The sequence below is a fragment of the Oryx dammah genome, unplaced genomic scaffold (assembly GCF_014754425.2).
Source record: "Oryx dammah isolate SB20612 unplaced genomic scaffold, SCBI_Odam_1.1 HiC_scaffold_29, whole genome shotgun sequence".
NCBI classification, from domain to species: Eukaryota; Metazoa; Chordata; class Mammalia; order Artiodactyla; family Bovidae; genus Oryx; species Oryx dammah.
Genome location: NW_024070213.1, coordinates 104,959,498 through 104,979,732, shown reverse-complemented (window position 1 = coordinate 104,979,732; position 20,235 = coordinate 104,959,498). Strand labels below are relative to the sequence as shown.

Here is a 20,235-nt window from a genome sequence, read left to right as displayed (position 1 = left end):
CCAATTAAAAAACTACCAGTGCAGTAGTATCTAGGCTGATTCATTCAGAAACAGTGTTTGAATGTAGATGTAACTCTGTTAAAGCAATATATTTTAAACTAGGACTGTAATTTACATATTCCTGTGAGATTATGTTTCCAGCAACATTTTTAACCAAAGGATAGGTGAAATATTAATATACTGATGATATAATAGAGCTACAAGTGGAGAAACAGAAAAAAAGATGATGTAAATAGGGCTAACCTAGTATAGTCTAGAGAGAAACAAATGAGAAATGATAAATTACCCTTTTACCATTGACTAATCAGCCACTCTCTTTAGAGGATTCTGTGAAGCAAAAGACCATACATGAGATATATATCTCAGTGACTTAAATTAAAGATTCTATTGGTGAAGGCAGAAGTAGAAGACACAGTAGGGCCTCAATTCATATTATAGATTTGATAATTAATTAATGTGAATATCTGTTCTGCTGTGACTTTCTTCAAATGTCTTGAATTCTATTAGGTTGGTGCAAAACTAGTTGCGGTTTTGCATTGTTGAACTTTGCCTTTTGATATTGGAATACATTTTTAAATAAATGTGGCTATGTTATTCATCATTTTAATATCCATTTCCTGATTTTTTTTGCTAATTACGTTACTTGCTGTTTATTTTATATTTATTTTAGACTATAGAAATTATATTAGACAAAAAGCAAATTCAAGTGATTTTTTAATCCAAGTTCAAAATGGATCATAAAGCAGCAGAGACAACTCATAACATCAACACATTTGGGCCCAGAAACTGCTAATGAACATACAGTTCAGTGGTGGTTCAAGAAGTTTTCCAAGATCCTTGAAGATGAGGAGCATAGTGGCTGGCCATCGGAAGTTGACAGTGACCGATCGAGAGCCATAGTCAAAGCTGATCCTCTTATAAGTATGTGAGAAGTTGCTGAAGAACTCAATGTTGACCATTCTATGGTCATTCAGCATCTGGAGCAAATTGGAAAAGTGAAAAAACTTGGTAAGTGGGTGCCTCACGAACTGACCGAAAATCAAAGCAGTCATAGTTTTAAAGTGCCGTTGTCTCTTAATTCTACACAACAATGAACCTTTTCTCAATCGGATTGCAATGTGTGACGTAAAGTGAATTTTATACAACAACTGACAATAACCAGCTCCAGTGGCTGGACTGAGAAGAAGCTCCAAAGCACTTCCCCAAGCCAAACTTGCACCAAAACAGGTCATAGTTGGAGAAGGAAATGGCAACCTATTCCAGTATTCTTGCCTGGGAAATCCCATGGACAGAGGAGCCTGATGGGCTATAGTCCATGGGGTCGCAAAAGAGTCAGACACAACTTAGCAACTAAACAATAGCAACAATATTTAAGTTAAGGAGTGATTAGGTTGAACTCAATGAAATTGCTGGTGTTCAACCATTTTTCACCTACAAAACCCAGCAATGATAGCAGTTTCACATGATTCAACCTTTGTATAGAATATCTTAATGGACACATAGAGTAAAATGTCATCAATATGTTAATACATTAATACCTATTAATTTGGTATTAAAAATACACTGGAGAAAAAAAAAAGTCCTGGTCACTGTTGGATGGTCTGCTGCCCATCTGATGCATTACAGCTGAATCTTAGAAAAACAATTACATCTGAGAAGTGTACTTAGCAAATCAATGCAATGCACTGAAAACTGCAATGCCTGCAGCTAGCATTGGTCAGCAGAATGGGCTCAATTCTCCACAGCAATGCCTGACCACACGTTGTACACCAATGCTTCAAAAGTTGAACAAACTGGGCTATGAAGTTTTGCCTCATCCGCCATACTCACCTGTCCTCTCGCCAACTGACTACCACTTCTTCAAGCGTCTCAGTGACTTTTTTACAGAGAAAAATGCTTCCACAACCAGCAGAAGGCAGAAAATGCTTTGCAAGAGTCCATCGAATCCTGAAGCACAGATTTTTATGCTACAGGAATAAACAAATTTGTTTTGCATTGGCAAAAATGTATTGATTGTAGTAATTCCTATTTTGATTAATAAAGATGTGTTTAAGCCTAGTTATAATGATTTAAAATTCATAATCCAAACCTGCAATTATGTTTGTACCAACCTAATAGGATCTTTTTCTGTACTTCCTTTACAATTTGAAACTTACTGAGAGCTACACATAAGTTTTATATTTTAAGTTACCAAATTTTTATACCCATACTAAGCATTTTTAGAGAGTATATCAATTTTTAGAATTTATCTACTTTTAAATTATCTAGTTATGCCTTATCTAGTTGTACTATTTTGAATTTATCCTTTAACTGAAGAGTGTTGATGAAAATTAGTCCAGCTAAGAGATGAAAAACTTTATTTGAGCCTAACCAGGGAACAGCATCTTAGAAAGCTCTAAGACCTGTTCCACTCATTAGAAGTCAAGGCACAGTTATGTAAGTTTTTTGAAACACAGGGCTATACATTAAATGGCATATTATTGACAGTTTACACAGTCCAGATCTAAGCATCATTTTGGCCCCTTTCAAGATCAAGAAGAAATGTAATCTTTTAAAGAGTTGTGTTTTCAATGCTAGGAGAATTGTTCTTTATGACTGAGCAGGTATTCCTGCTGACGGGGAAGTTTGGTTGATGTGTAGTGCACATATGCAATGCACAGAGTGGGGAGAGAGGAGGCCAAAGGACAGAGAAGAACTTTTTATATTTAAATTTTTCTTGTCTTGCCATAAAACGTGAATTTTATTTCGCAACAGTATGGGTCTGATTTATATAGTTTAATTATATTTATTCTTTTAGTTTTAATATATTCAACCAACTGATAAGATATGAGTACTTAGAAATCTTAGCAATTTGGTATAGTTTTAGTATGCCTTTTACCCTTAGATAATATTTTGAATGTCGTAAGAAAAAAGCCAAGTGTAACTCAAAGTTTTTTGGTCTGAAACAATGGGAAAATGGAGTTATTTAGTGACCTGAATATGACTGCTGAAAGAGTAAAATTGAGAAGAAAGTTGTTCAGTTTTGGACAATTGAGTTTGACGTTTGTTTTAAAAATACAAGTGTGAAGGTTATATTATCAGTTGGATAGATAATTCTGGGTTTCTGAGGACAAATCTGGGTTTAACATAAATCTCTGAATTATTAACATAGAGATAGTAAGTTTGAGTGATATCACTTAGGGAGTGGAGATATTAAAAAAAATATATACAGGGATTAAACCTAGAAACATTCTTTAAAGTTCAAAGTACTTTCCAAAAGGAGTTTGGGAAAACTAGGAGGACCTGTGTAGTCATCTAATAAGGAAGAACAGTACAGTGCTGTTCTTTTACTTGGCAGTGTATTTTGGCCTTCTCTTGTGGCTAAGCTGTTAAGAATCCACTTGCAATGCTTGTGACCTGGGTTTGATCTCTGGGTTGGGAAGATCCCCTGGAAAAGGGAAAGGCTACCCACTCCCATATTCTGGCCTGGAGAATTCTATGGAGTCTATAGTCCATGAGGTCGCAGAGTCAGACACGACTGAGCGACTTTCATTGTTAACGTATATAGATTTACTAAATTTGTTTAATAAGGACAAAGTATTCCTTAGAATGGATGTACCACATTCTGTTTCACTTCTCCTGTATTAGTGACATATGTTTTATCATTTTCTCCTCTAACTATAATTTTTGATTTATCTGGTTCCATAATCTATCTTCCCTGGTGGCTCAGTCAGTAAAGAATCTGCCTGTAATGCGGGAGACCTGGGTTCAATCCCTGGGTCGGGAAGGCACCTGGAGAAGGAAATGGCAACCCTCCAGTATTCTTGTCTGAAGAATTCCATGGATAAAGGAGCCTGGTTGGGCTACAGTCCATGGGGTCACAGAGAGTTAGACACAACTGAGTGACTTAACTTTCATTTTGTTTCACTTTCACAATCTATCTATTATTTTTGTTTATGATTTGCAAAATTTTTTCTAAATTCTATTTATTATTATGCTTTTACACATTGATATGAAATGACACCTTTCTCAGATAGTGCATTTTTAGGTTATCTTTTCCTTTAGTCTGTTGGTTCCTATAATAAAACTATACTGTTTTAATTTCTGTAGTTTATTGGAACCTTTGAAATTTGGTAGAGCAAGTCCTTCAAAGTTCTTAGTTTTCAAAATTGTCTATTTTTGCTTTTATTTCCAGTATTCTGGGAGGTGGGTCATAGAGAATCCTGCTGTGATTTATGTCAGAGAGTGTTTTGCCTATGTTCTCCTCTAGGAGTTTTATAGTTTCTGGTCTTACATTTAGATCTTTAATCCATTTTGAGTTTATTTTTGTGTATGATGTTAGAAAGTGTTCTACCAGTTTTCCCAGCACCACTTGTTAAAGAGATTGTCTTTAATCCATTGTATATTCTTGCCTCCTTTGTTGAAGATAAGGTGTCCATAGGTGTGTGGATTTATCTCTGGGCTTTCTATTTTGTTCCATTGATCTATATTTCTGTCTTTGTGCCAGTACCATACTGTCTTGATGACTGTGGCTTTGTAGTAGAGCCTGAAGTCAGGCAGGTTGATTCCTCCAGTTCCATTCCTCTTTCTCAAGATTGCTTTGGCCATTTGAGGTTTTTTGTATTTCCATTCAAAATTGTCTTAACTCATGTATTTTTCTCTTTCAAATGAGTTTTATTTATTTACTTTTAAAAGAGTGACAATTTTATTTCATTGGTCTGTGTAAGACATACAAGTGCAGTGTTATATTTTTTAAAAACCAGATACAGAGTTATTGAGTAAGTTTCCTCAAAGAGCCTTCTGTCAGGAAAGGCTTGCTGGCTGCTACTGCTGCTGCTGCTAAGTCGCCTCAGTCTGCATCTCGTTTATTGTCTGGGCTCAGCAATGGAAGCCAGGATATTCAGTGCATGTTTGGGTGAACAGTACCAGAACCAAAGTCAAGCAATAAGGCTTTGTTTGGGCTTCCCTGGTGGCTCAGACGGTAAAGTGTCGCCCGCAATGCAGGAGACCTGGGTTTGATCCCTGGGTCGGGAAGATCCCCTGGAGAAGGAAATGGCAACCCACTCCAGTACTCTTGCCTAGAAAATTCCACGGACAGAGGAGCCTGGTAAACTACAGTCCACGGGGTCTCAAAGAGTCAGACATGACTGAGCGACGTCACTTCACTTCACTTCATGTTTTGCTAGAATTCTTTCTAATATTTCTTGTGTGGCTGGGAAAAGGATACACCATCTTTCAGAGAAGGAAATAATTAATATTAAAATGCTTATTTAATATCAACAGTGGAACTATTTTAAAATTTGATGATGGAGTATTTTACTTATCCAGAGATCTTGGCAAGAGGAAAATTGAAATGCTTATCACATCAATGATTTAATAAGGCTTAGGTAGAAAAGTTTGCTTGAGTCTTTCATTTGGGATTAAAGTTTATGTGATTTATAGTGCATATTCATAGAAAAGTTGTAAAATGTTTGGTGTTTATAAAGAATGATTTTTAAATTATCTCATTTCCTTTCTAATGTTTAGATCATAATATACATTGTTGACCAGGTTCAAAGTAAAAGCTGATTTTGATGATTTGTGTGTCAAATGAGTTTTAGAATCAGACTGTTAAAATCCATTTTTAAAAAGCTGTTGGGATTTTTATTGACATACAGTGGATTTATAGCTTATTGTGGGGATAAATTATGTCTTTGATATGTTTTTTCCTGTTGTAACAAATTATCTTTTCATTTATTTGGTGGTGGTTTCAGATATTTTTGTTAATCTTGCTCCATTTTAGTTAGTTTATTCATAAAGATTTTGTAGGGTTTTTTCCCTTTGATATAAGAAACATTCATTGGGTGGCCTGACACATGTTAGTCACTGTTTTAGGACCAATGATATAAGATTAAGCAAAACAAAGCCCCTGCCCTCACTACGCTTATATTCTGATAAGAAGGCATCAGGGTCTTCCCTAGTAGAGCAGTGGATAAGAATCTGCCTGCCAGTGCAAGAGACATGGGTTCATTCCCTGGTCCTTGAAGATGCCACATGTCATTGGGCAGGAAAAGCTGTGCACCACAACCACTGAAGCCCACATGTCCTAGGGCACACAAAGCGTGACCGCTGAGCCTGCGCATCACAACCACTGAAGCCCACGTGTCCTAGGGCACACAAAGCGTGACCGCTGAGCCTGCGCGTCACAACCACTGAGGCCCATGCACCCTAGAGCCTGCGCTCTGCAACAAGAGAAGCCGCTGCAATAAGTCTGTGCACCCCAAGGAAGAGGAGCCCCTGCTCCCTGCAACTGGAGGAACCCCACCCAAAGACAACAAAGACCCAGCACTGCCAAAAGTAAATTAGGTTTTTGAAAGAAGGCATCAGGCAATAGAAAAATGAATAAGTGGATACATAATGTCAGGTTATAAACAGGAGAACAACTAAACAGGGAGAAGAGGGCAAGGTCTGTGAAGAGCAAAGCAAAATCTTTAAAAAACCACTTTATATACTTTTTCCTACCTTTTTTCCCCTATCTCAATAATAATCATTGTGGCTTTAAATAAAATAGTCTAAAACCCTCTACATAAGAAAGTATAATGTAAGTTGAGATTATTAATTTAGGGGACAAAAATTTATGTCTCTAACAGCATAATGCCTGTTTATTTTTTTCTGGATAAAATGATATGTCACATTTCATTTAACTCTAAAGAAATCTTAAGAGCATGTATTTTCAATGAGGGCATGTAGATAATCTTAATTCATCTATGTAATTCTGTTGATTCAGTTCAACAAAGTTCTGTAATAGGCACTAGAGGGTATAAGAAAAGTGAGAGTCTGTCTTTCCCCTTTGGGAGCTCATGATACAGTGGGGAATTCAGAAACAATTACATAGAACTTTCATGCAAGTCTGAGGGTGATGTATTCATGATCTATAGATCTTAGTCAGCTACAAATATGAATTATTGAAAAAATGAATAAAAGAAGTAATGAGTGATGGATATATAAACCAAATGCTATTAAGACTAGAAGAGAGAATAATTTTTCATAACTCAGGGATGAAGGAAAGCTTTCTAAAAAAGGTGACATTTGGTTTTCATTTAGAAAAATGAAAAAACAAATCCGAGCCAGATTATGAGAGCCATGAACGATATACTGAAGCCTCAGAATGTTATTCAGTGGAAGGCAAAGTATACTTAGTCCCATAAAAATATTTTTGAGTGTTTATTGCAAAATAATTGCATTCATTCGTTTACATTTCTGAAAAATAGGAGGTGACAGCAAGTCACTAGGACTTTTCAGAGATAAAACCAACTGACATGGTAACCAGTGGTAGGGAAATAGGGTTGGTGGTGGTGAGGGGTGACAGTGAAGGCTAAAGATGATGGCAAGGTTTTAGGTTCTGTCTTGTTGTTGTTCAGTCACTTAGTCATGTCTGACTCTTTGTGCCCCATGGACAATAGCATGGCAGGCTTCCTTGTCTTTCACTATCTCCCAGAGTTGGCTCAAACTCATGTCTGTTGAGTTGATGATAGCATGATTACATAATGGCATATTATTATTGGGGAAGAACAGATTTGTAGGCCTAGGAAGTGTGTTTATTTTTGCATATTTTTAGCTTTAGAAATATTCAGCAGATAACTTTAAATTTTCTTATCTCAACATCCAGAAAGAAGTTCAGACTGGAGATAACTTGGGAATTAAATTTAAAGGAGTAGATGTAATTGCTCAGAAACGAGTGAGGCAACGGTTGCCAGCAACCACCAGAGGCTAGGAGGAGGCAAGGAGAGATTCTTTCCAAGAGCATTCACAGTGAGCATGCCCCAACTGATACCTTGATTTCAGACCTCTAGTCTCCAGAACTGTGAGAGAACACATTTCTTTTGTTTCAGCCACCCAGTGTGTTGTGATTTGTTACGGCAGCCCTGGGAAAGTAATAGCAGGAATGATCAGCATGTATTGAGATATGGATAAGATTGCCTAGGAAAAGAGTATAGATAGATTCAGACTAATTTTAGACAATTTTGACAGACCAAAGTTTACTTTAAAAAGCAATTAAGACTAGGCAAATGGTGATACTTTTTATCATACCATACAAAAATGTTAGTACCTGTTGTATTCTACCTAGCCATTTCATTCATTTGTTTACCAGCTGAAGGCATATGAGTTTTTGAGCCTTTAGTCAAAAAAAGCATAAAAGGGGCATGGGAGTAGGAGGATTAACCCTTAAGCACATTTAATAGACAGAAAACAATAAGCTGTCAAGGGGCTATGAAGAGTATTAGGCCACAGATAAGAGAGAATGAGATCATAGAAGCCAAGTGAAGAGAATGTTTTAAGGAGGGAACATCAAGAGCTCCTTAAAATCTGCAGTAAGAAAAATACCCATTGGGTTTGGTCTCATAGATGCTGGTGGTGATGGAAACAAGGGGCGTTTGAGTGGCATGTATCGATGTATAGATTTCAGAAAGATACTGTTACTCTTACTGTAGAGGAAAGACAAAAAGAAAGGGAAAGAGAATTTGCTAGTAGGTATTGCATTTACCCAGTTAAGAGCTAATGAAGATTGAAAATGAAAAGGAGATATAATTAAGAGGATGAGTATATAACAACTTGGGGATTAAAAGAGAACAATAAAAAAATGGTTCTATAATTCAAACTCGTGTCACTAAATGGATGATAATATTATTAACACAAAAAGGAAGAACTAGTAGAATATCTAGATTGATAAGATTAATGCATTTCTAAAGCTAGAAAAGACAAGAAACTTCATCTCCTCCAAAATTAAAGATAGCATGAAAGTGATCCTCAAGGAAAGCAACTTGATTCCACTGGTTGGTTGGTTGGTTCTGTGGCGCAGTCATGTCCAACCCTTTGCCACCCTGTGAACTGCAGCACACCAGGCCTCTGTCCTGCAAGTTTACCCAAGTTCATGTTCATTTCATCGGTGATGCCATGCAGCCATCTCATTCTCTGACACTCTCTTCTCCTTCTGCCATTAGGAAATGAACAAAGCTGTGAGGCTGCTCTAACCTCAATCAGAGAACAAACTGTGATACAGATTCAGAAAACCTCAAGGTGATTACACAACCACTGGATGTCCAAAGGAGTGAGTCTCTCCTGTGGTGTCACATAACCCTGAACCAAGGCTGGCAATTCCTGCAAACTGCCCAAAAAGTTCAGAGGTGCTTTGGTTGTAGGTTTGGGGAGCCATGTGCGTGAATGAGACTGCCCATCCGCTGTCCTTCACACTGTTAGATAGGGTTGGAGGAGGAACTTACTTAAGCATATGGTAAAGTTACCCATCTGTAGGCCTTCATTTTGGGGGCAAAGAAAAGTCTGATCAGCCCTAAAGAAGACAGTAACCCTCTTCCCCCCTCATCACATTCACCAGCCCAAGTGAGGGAACATGCTTGCCATCTTTCAGCCTTCATTTCTCCAGTGACAGCCCAGTGTGCTCAGCGTGTGACTGCTCCCCTGCTGGCTTCCACACCGTATCATCTGAAATCTAGAGGAATCACAGTCCTATGTAATGCTATCTGCAACTCCCCTTTATCACCATGCATCAGTTGGCAAGCCCAGAGCTCTGTATTTCCCTGAAAAATTCCCTTCCCTGCCCCCACCACAACACTCACAGCCTTACCACTATCTCTAGGGATGCTAAGGCCTAACCCCATCATGCCTTTGATCCCCATTCGTGTCAGTCCTCACCAGAAACCCGGCTTCACCATTCATTCCTGATTTCCAGGATTCTCAACAAATGTATATATGTCCTTTGTTCTGCCTTGTCTTCTACCTCTTCTCAATTCCAAAATGTTCTTGAATTCAGTCATGCATTACCAAAATTGCCTTTATGTGCAACCTATTCTGTGAAGATCACTTTACTGTCTAATCAAAATGGAGCTCTTCACTGAGGAAGCACACTTGCCGTACTCATCAAGCAGTGCGTTTTTCTGTCTCAGTTCCCTTGTATGAGTAATTGGCTGCTTTGTTGCTACTTCAAGACTGTATTCATCATCTAATGTTGTTTGAGAGATCACCACAAAACTGAATGACTTAGAAACAGAATAAATTTTGTTATACATTATTACAATTTCTGTGGGTTAAGGATTTGAGACTAACTTGGGCATGGATTTCTTATATTAGATTTTTTTTTCCTGGAAATAATATACCCGTTCCATTGTAATATATTTTCCAGAAATACTCTTCTCATTTCATTCTGATGTTAAGTAGTAATTTTAGCTTATTATTGGTGGAGGAAATTTCTACCTATTTTCAGGCAAGTAGACATGCTTTTTTCCTGGCAGCGTAAGGCAAATTGCAGAGCAGTTGGTACACTAATTATACTTTTATTAGATGGTACACTAATTGTACTTTTCATTACAAATCCAGTGCTTGTTTCTTAAGTGGAATTCTTTCCCTGTTTTGTAGCAAGCTGACTTTCATCTCCTCTTTTCCATTCCTACAAGTTTGCTCTGTAGGTATTTGGTTGGACTATTAGAAATTGAAAAATTGCTAGTTAATAATTTTTAAATTGTATAATATTCTGGTATTATATTTTTGGAAATTAACTATGTCTTGTTGGAGCTCTGTTTGTTTGCTTTTCATTAAGTCTTCCCAACAAATATTTTCATGACTTGTCTCCTCATGTAAGTCTCTGCTCAAATACACATTGTCAAAGAAGACTCCTGTATTAATTAGAACAGAGGGATTCAACTAGTGTGTCATGGATGCTACACGGGAGTTCCTGTGATATTGCTTCCTTCATCCCATGGGTGTTGGCTCAACACAGTTATCATCATCTGTTTATTCCACTGTGATCTACAAAATCCACCATATTCTCTGAGTGCTGAGCTACAAGGAAAAAGTTTGGGAAACGCTGAATTAAAGATTTAGATGCTAGATAGTTTCAAACCCAAAGTAGCAGTCACTTTAACAAAACAGATGGATGTTTCTGTTTCCGTCCCAAGGTAGACGATTAGAGCTAGTTAAAGGAGCTCTGTGGGCATCCACACAGATGCCCTCAGATGGTAAAAAATCTGTCTGCAATGCAGGAGACTCGAGTTCGATCCCTGGGTGGGAAAGATCCCCTGGAGAAGAGAATGGCTACCCGCTCCACTATTGTTGCCTGGAGAACTCCATGGACAGAGGAGTCTGGCAGGCGATAGTCCATGGGGTTGCAGAGTCAGACATGACTGAGTGTCTAACACACAGACACACACAAAGGAGCTCTGCACAAAAAAGCCTTCGAAGAACCCAGAATCCTTCTGTCTTATCACTCCATCATCTGCTTGCCAACATGACCGTAAAGTGGGGAGGGGAGAGCTTACCCCTCCCCTTTTTGAACATTTCCACACATCTCTTCTGCCCACATCCTGTTAGCCAAAACTTAGTCTCTAGCTATCCTAGTGGCTGCATGGGAGTCTGGGAATTATAGTCTTGAATCTGAACAGCTGAATAGTCAGCTAAAGATTGAATGCTCTGTTACTTTATAAGGAAGAAGGAGAGAGCAGATGGGGGAAGGGAAAAAACGGTTTTATTAGTTAGGACTTTCCTAAACACTCTCTATAAAAGAGCAAAACCCCATTTCTTCAGCCCCTTACTCTTTAGAGTAAAGTTTAGCTGTCAGAAAAAGAATTAAACTACTTACAGTAACCCTTTCGTTTAGCAATAATCATGTTTTGGTTAAATCGTAAAGCTTTCAGTAAAACTCAAACCTCTCTTTCAAGCCATCTTGGTAATTGACGAAGGAAGTAGACTGGGGTCCCTTGGACTTGGATAGGCTTCAAGGGCTCCATGAGTCCTGGGCAATTGTAAGTGAAGTTGTTTATATAGCCTGGTGGTTAAGAGCATGGCCTCTGGAGTCAGACTGCTGGTTTAAATTCCAGGTCTGTCGTGTGCTAGATTTGCAACTTACGCAATTCTCTTAAAGTCCCTGTGCTTCGTTTCTCTATCTGAAACATGAGAACCATAGTATACCTATTTCATAGCATTGCTGTGGGGACTTGTTAATACACTGAAAGCTCCTAGCCTTTAAAGGTAATGAATACATTTAAAGTACTTATAACAGTGCTTAACAATATTGTGTTGTATAAATACTAGCATTATTATTATTTATATTCCTGGGGCAAGGAATATGTCTTCCATCTTCCATATGATTATCAAATAAGGTCAATTATAAAATCTTAATTAAAATAAAGAAGGAAATCACTATCACAGGCTCATGTCTATATGAAACTTAAATTTTCTCTATTTTAATCAAAAACCATCTGATATTTCATAACACAAACGTATTTGGTGGAATCTACTGTGGTGTTGGAGAAGACTCTTGAGAGTCCCTTGGACTGCAAGGAGATCCAACCAGTCCATTCTGAAGGAGATCAGCCCTGGGTGTTCTTTGGAAGGAATGATGTTAAAGCTGAAACTCCAGTACTTTGGCCACCTCATGCGAAGAGTTGACTCATTGGAAAAGACTCTGATGCTGGGAGGGATTGTGGGCAGGAGGAGAAGGGGACGCCAGAGGATGAGATGGCTGGATGGCATCACCGACTCGATGGACATGAGTCTGAGTGAACTCCGGGAGTTGGTGATGGACAGGGAGGCCTGGCATGCTGCGATTCATGGGGTCGCAAAGAGTCGGACACGACTGAGCAATTGAACTGAACTGAACATCAACAGTATTGCTTCACTGGTAGCTCAGTGGTAAAGAATCCACATGCCAATGCAGGAGACATGGGTTCAGTCCCTGGTTTGGGAATGTCCCCTGGAGGAGGAAATGACAACCTACTCCAGTATTCTTGCCTGGGAAATCCCATGGACAGAGGAGCCTGGTGGGCTACAAGGGTTGCAAAAGAGTCAGACACAGTGACTAAATGACAGCAACAGCCTCAATAATACTTTGTTTTAAACCATTTTCTTATTTTCTAGTTCTGTTTTACTTTTTAACCTAATAGAAAATTTATATGTTATCTCAATTTTCTTTTCATTACCACTGTTTTGATAAGCTTGAGTTCTTATTTTCCAGGCTCTAATTTAAAATAGATTTTTTTTTTCCTTGTCAGAAATGCTGTGTAATTAATAGTTGTTGGTAAGGGGTTTTAACATCAGCAAGTTACATATATAACTCTATAAGTGAGTCAACAGCAGATATGTGTGATTAAGTAGTGAATGTTGACTTTTTTGTTGTTGTTACTTAAACCATAAATGCAGTTGAGCCAAACTGAATCACAGTTGAAAATGTAACATCCTATTAATATAATGGAAAAAAGAAGAGTGCATACAGCTGTTCTGGAAAGTGAACACTGTGACTGGGGAAAAAATATTGATGCTTCAACATTGTTGGGAATAAATTAATATTGTTCTAGAATAAATTGCCAAATGTCACATTTAATAAATAATTTTATTAGAAAGTTGGGTCAGCAGAAAATGCCCAGTATCTCATTACTTATCTTCTATAGTTACACTGAACATTGAAAATATTTCCATTTTAAATTGCTTTTGCTAAATCTTTGAGAAATAATTTTGGTAAATTGGCTGGTATCAGACCTGGAGCTTGAACGCAAAACAGCTGTTGTTGAGAAAATGCCATTTTCATAACATTAATATGTTTTCAATTAACATACTGGAATGAGCTGTTAAACATTACCACTTCCATGTTTAACTACTGTTTGACTTTCAAATGACTGATTTGCACTCTCAATAGATTATTTACTTTAACTAAAAAAGGAAGAATTTTATTTAAATAATTCATATTTTTCTTCCATCTGCAGAATATACCCAAGAAAGGTGGGGATTTCCAATGTGCCACTATTTGAAGGAAGAGAGATGGTGCTGTGGCCGCAATGCCAGAATGTCAGCCTGTTTGGTAGGATTTGTTCTTTCTCAACCAAGAGCTTTATCCGGATGTTGCTGAATTTATTTCTTTGGCTCTGTTAAATGCCAAGTTTTGCAGACCATCTTTATTAATGCTTTTATGCACTGCAAATTATGAGGGGGAAAAAACAGCTTGCCCTTACAACATTATTCACCCTGCATGCAGTATGGTCACAATTTATAGTTATACTTTAATTCTGCATTATGGTACTTAATTTTTTACATATAATTACTTTAATTATCATATAAAATGTACCAACAACCAATTCTTAAACTCAGAATTACTTTAGTGCTTTATCCACAGCTCTGTGGTGTGTGTGTGTGTGTGTGTGTGTGTGTGTGTGTAGCAGATCATTTGGTCTCCTCAGTTTTCATAAAATGGGAAAAATATTATTAAACTGTCTGGGATAGGAAGTACCTATCTAGTTAACTGAAATCTTTATTTAAAATGTCTGAGTTGGCTCTTATCCTTAGATCTAGAACACTTTGGCCCACAGTTTTCTCTGTTTGTGGTGTTATGTTGGTCTAAAAAGGACCAAATAAATGCCAGTTAAATGGTGTTAATGGACTTTGCCATCATAAATGTAAAATATAGTTTCTACAATAATGTTTCTAATGTACAACCCCAAGGAAAATTAGCTATTATGTGGTCATTATTTTGATAATTTTACATTGTCAGTAACACAGCAATGTAAAGAAATAGTGCTGCAGTGTTCTAGGTCATGTATCTGACAGTTAACTTAGAAATCTATTTTTGCTAAAATAATGATTTCCTTTGATAAGTCCTCTTAAAATATTTTTCTTAGAATTTGTCTTGTTCTTTCATTATATTTGTAAATAATACTCATTTAGGGTCTTGTTAGAATAGCAGCTCATTTTTGGAATGACTTGATTCCCAGAATGTTGGCAGCTTATACCCTCTAAGCAAGAAGAAATTGAAATAGTCTTTTGTATGACTTGTTGTTTTTCAATCACGCAGTCATGTCCAACTCTTTGTGACACCATGGACTGCAGCACGCCCAGTCTTCATATCCTTCACCATCTCCTGGAGTTTGCCCAGGTTCATGTTCATTGCTTTGATGATGCTGTCCAGCCATCTCATCCTTTGATGCGCTGTTCTTCTTCTGCCCTCAATCTTCCCCAGCATCAGGGACTATTCCAATGAGTTGTCTGTTCACATCAGATGAAGAAAATACTGGAGCTTCAGCATCAGTCCTTTCAGGGTATATTCAGGGTTAATCTCCCTTAAGATTGACTGGTTTGATCTCCTTGCTGTCCAAGGGACACTTAAGAGTCTTTTCCAGCATCAGAGTTCGAAGGCTTCAATTCTTTGGCATTCTGCCTTCTTTACAGTCCAACTCTCACAACTGTACCTGACCACTGGGAAGATCATAGCCTTGACTATATGGACCTTTGCCAGCAGAGTGATGTCTCTGCTTTTCAACACACTGTCTAGGTTTGTCTTCGCTTTCCTGCCAAAAAGCAATTGTCTTCTGATTTCATGACTGCAGTCTCCGTCTGCAGTGATTTTGGAGCCCAAGAAGAGGAAATCTGTCATCATTTCCACCTTTTCCCTTTCTATTTGCCATGTAGTAATGGGGCCAGATGCCATGATCTTAGTTTTTTTTTTTTTTTTAATATTTAGTCTTAAGCCAGCTCTTTCACTCTCTCCCTTCACCCTCACCAAGAGGCTTGTTAGTTCCTCTTCACTTTCTGCCATTAAAGTGGTTATTATCCACACATCTGAGGTTGTTGATGTTTCTCCCGCCTATCTTGACTTCTGGCTTGTAACTCATCCAGTTCAGCATTGCTCCTGATGTGCTCAGCATATTGGTTAAATAGACAGGGTGACAGCAGATAGCCCTATCGTACTCCTTTCTCTATATTGAACCAGTCAGTTTTTCCATACAGGATTCTACCTGTTACCCCTTGACCTGCATGCAGGTTTCTCAAGAGACAGGTAAGGTGGTCTGGTATTCCCATCTCTCTAAGAGCTTTCCAGTTTGTCATGATCTACACAGTCAAAGGCGATAGTGTAGTCCATGAAACAAAGATGGATGTTTTTCTGAAATTCCCTTGCTTTTTCTATAATCCAGCAAATGTTGGCAATTTGATTTCTAGTTCCTCTCCCTTTTCTAAATCCAGCTTGGACATCTGGAAGTTCTTGGTTCGCATAATTCTGAAGCCTAGCATGCAAGATTTTAAGCATGACGTTGCTAGCATGGGAGATAAATGCAATTGTCCAATGGTTAGCACATTCTTTAGTACTACCCTCCATGGGGATTAGGATTCAGTTCAGTTCAGTACAGTCGCTCAGTTATGTCTGATTCTGCAACTCCATGGATTGCAGCACGCCAGGCTTCCCTGTCCATCACCAATTCTCGGAGCTTACTTAAACTCATGTCCATCGAGTTGATGATGCCATCCAACCATCTCATCCTCTGTCATCCCCTTCTTCCCCTGCCTTCATTTCTCAGCATCAGGGTCTTTTTCCAGTGAGTCCGTTCTTCACATCAGGTGACCAAAGTATTGGAGCTTCAGCTTCAGCATCAGTCCTTCCAATGAATATTCAGGACTGATTTCTTTTAGGATTGACTGATTGGACATCCTTGCAGTCCAAGGGACTCTCAAGAGTCTTCGCCAACACCACAGTTCAAAAGCATCAATTCTTCGGTGCTCAGCTTTCTTCACAGTCCAGCTCTCACATCCATATGTGACTACTGGAAAACCCATAGCTTTGACTATTCTACCTTTGTCAGCAAAATAATATCTCTGCTTTTTAATATGCTTTCTAGGTTTGTCATAGTTTTTCTTCCAAAGAGCATGTGTCTTTTAACTTCATGGCTGCAGTCACCATCTGCAGTGATTGGAATTACGATTGACTATTTTCCAGTCCTATAGCCACTGCTGGGTCTTCCAGAGTTGCTGACATAGTGAATGCAAAACCTTGATAGAATCATCCTTTGGGGATTTGAATAGTTCTGCTGGAATTTCACCACATTTTTAGCTTTATTAACAGCAGTGCTTTTTAAGGCCCACTTGACTTCACTCTCCAGAATGTCTGACTCTGGGTGACTGAGCAGACCATTGTAGTAATCTGGTTCATTCAGATCTTTTTTATACAGTTCTTCCATGTATTCTTTCCATCTCTTCTTGATCTCTTCACCATCTACTAGGTCTCTACCATTTTTATCCCTTACTGTGTCCATCTTTGGGTGGAATACTCCCATGATGTTTCCAGTTTTCCTGAAGAGATTGCTAGTCTTTCCCCTTTTGTTGTTTTCTTGTATTATTAAGCATTGTTCATTGAAAAAGACCTTCTGGTTTCTTCTGGCTATTTTTTGAAACTCTGCATTTAATTGGATGTACCTTTCCCTCTCTCCCTTGCTTTTCGCTTCTCTTCACTCTTCAGCTGTCTGTAAAGCCTCTTCAGATGACCACTGTGCCTTCTTGCTTTTCTTTTCCTTTGGGATGGTTTTGTTTGCTGCCTCCTGTACAGTGCTACAGACCTCTGTCCACAGTTCTTCAAGCACAGTGTTAACTAGATCTGGTCCCTTGAATCTATTCATTACCTCTACTGAAAATTCACATGGGATTTTTTTTTTTAATTTATTTTTTATTTTACTTTACAATTCTGTATTGGTTTTGATTTAAGTCATGCCTGGTTGGCCAAGGGGTTTTTCCTATTTTCTTTAGTTTAAGCCTGAATTTTGCTATGAGAAGTTGATGATCTGAGCCACAGTCAGCTCCAGGTCTTGTTTTTGCTGACTGTATACAGCTTCTCCATCTTAAGCTACAAAGAATGTGGTCAGTTTGATTTCACTATTGACCATTTGGTGATGTCCATGTATAAAGTCATCTCTTGTGTTTTTGGAAAAAGGTATTTGCTATGACTAATGCATTCTCTTGGCAGATTTCAGTTAACCTTTACCCTACTTCATTTTGTTCTCCAAGACCAAACTTGCCCGTTACTCAAGGTATATCTTGACTTCCTACTTTTGCATTCCAATCCCCGATGATGAATAGAACATCTTGTTTAGGTGTTAGTTCTAGGAGGTCTTCTAGGTCTTCATAGAATGGATCAATTTCTTTGGCATCCATGGTTGGGACATAGACTTGGATTACTGTGGTATTGAATGGCTTGCCTTGGAAACGAACCAAGATCATTCTGTCATTTTTGAGGTTGTAACCAAGTACTGTATTTCAGACTCTTTTGTTGATTGTGAGGGCTACTCCATTTCTTCTATGGGATTCTTGCCCACAGTAGTAGATATAATGGTCATCTGAATTAAATTTGCCCATTCTTGTCCATTTTAGTTTGCTGATTCCTCTGAGCAAGAAGAAATTGAAATAGTCTTTTTGTAGGGAATCTGACTAGCCTAAGAGAAAAGTCTGAAGATACTGGCATTAGAAATTTTACAATAAAATAGGACCTTTGTGGTGAGGTATGCAATTAATAATCCTCTCATAAGCACAGTGCTTCCATTCAAGTTTATGATACCCACATTTTAATTATCAGCAGACAGCCAAGAATCATTAGCTGTCTAAGAAAGTCTAACAGGAAAGAATAGAGATCAGATAAACAAATAGGAAAGAAGCAACTTGGAGAAAACAATCCAAAATAAAAAGAGACACTATCTAAAATAATATATAATAGCAATTAATATCCCTTAGAAAGATAAAAGATTATAGTATATTAACAAAAGAAAATTGTTTGCTATAAACTAAACATTCAACAAACCATAAAGAAGGGTTTTTGAAAAGTAAATTCCAAAATAAAGAATTTATCAACCACTTTGCCCGACTAATATCAGCTTCTTATAGAATACCCCTTTCCTTCTAGCTCTGTCCTTGTCTTTACTCACGAGGATTTCTTTTATTGACTAAACTTAGAAAGTCTAAGGAACATTTTTTTGGTGTTTCTTGTTTCATTGCCTTTTTCCTCATAACTCACATTTTCTACAAATATTCAGAGCTTAAAGGATTGAAAGAGTGAGACAGAGAGATATCTTTCTGGTAACACTTTCAGATGAATTGTTAAGGGTACTAACCAGAGGGGGGAAAATGAATTATATTAGTGTATTCTTATCAGCATACTTTTAACATTTTCTTTCAGCTTTAATTTCAAAATATTTTATATTAGTATGAAATGAATACTTAGTATATTCTCTTCATCATCTGTATTTATTGGCCAAGAAAAATTATTAATATTTGTAAGAAACTGTTTATTACCTACCTATTTATCTTTTATCATGTAACCAAAAGTTAACATTTGGTTTTCTAAAATAAACTCATCAATAACACATACCATTGACACCAAATAATATATTATTAAAAACTTGTCCGTCACAGTATTGTTAATTGGCTATAATATTAGTCACTCAGTCATGTCTGACTGACTCTTTTCATGTCTGGCTGACTCTTTTCAATCCCAAGGACCGTAGCCCACCAGGCTTCCACTGTCCATAAATTTCTCCAGAGAAGAATACTGGAATGGGTTGGCATTCTCTCCTCCAGGGAATCTTCCCAACCCAGGGATCAAACCCAGGTCTCCTGCAATGCAGTCAGATTCTTTACCATCTTAGCTACCAGAGAATTGTCTATTCAGTTCAGTCAGTTCTGTCGCTCAGTCGTATCCAACTCTTTGCGACCCCATGAATTGCAGCACGCCATGCCTCCCTGTCCATCACCATCTCCCGGAGTTTGCCCAAACTCATGTTCATTGAGTCGGTGATGCCATCCAGCCATCTCATCCTCTGTTGTCCCCTTCTTCTCCTGCCCCCAACCCCTCCCAGCATCAGAGTCTTTTCCAATGAGTCAACTCTTCACATGAGGTGGCCAAAGTATTGGAGTTTCAGCTTTAGCATCAGTCCTTCCAATGCACACCCAATATAAAATAAAAAGTTTATTATTTAATAATCATCTTCTATATTCATAACACTCTTGCTCTTGATGTTCAGTGAAGGTATCCTTGAAGTCAATGGAAAAGTTCCATTTTTTTTTCTTCAAACAATTTCTGTGAAGCAAACTTTCATAATATGAGCTCATTTTCCCACTACATCTTCATGACATGAGATCATGAAAAGTAAATTGGGATTTGGAAAACAAGTTTTTAGTTCCCACTCGCCTGCTAACTAACTTTGCAACTTGTGGCAAGTTCCTTTCATTGTCAGTGATCTTGTGCATCTGCAAAACTTGCACTTCGGATAATCTGTACATTTTCTTTCAGCTTTAAAAGGACATGATTCAGCTAAATCTAGAAAGTAGTATCTAAGAAGACATAGGCATCTGAAGCAAATATGAGTGCTTTGAATTAGGAAGTATATGCAAATCTGTTACGTTTTACTACTTTATGTTTGAAATATTTTCTAATTAAAGCTTTAAAAATAAAATTTTAGTTCAAAT

General features: G+C 37.8%; 1 protein-coding gene across 2 annotated transcripts in view; it reads left to right on the top strand.

Annotated features, from left to right (window-relative positions):
* The window catches only part of METTL25 (methyltransferase like 25), a 108,423-nt gene that overhangs the window by 46,017 nt on the left and 42,171 nt on the right, over positions 1 to 20,235 (top strand). For both annotated transcript variants that reach the window (XM_040234492.1, XM_040234491.1), the window contains exon 6: positions 13,728 to 13,822. In XM_040234492.1, the coding sequence (XP_040090426.1) occupies positions 13,728 to 13,822 (95 nt within the window). The remainder of the gene's footprint in view (positions 1 to 13,727; positions 13,823 to 20,235) is intronic.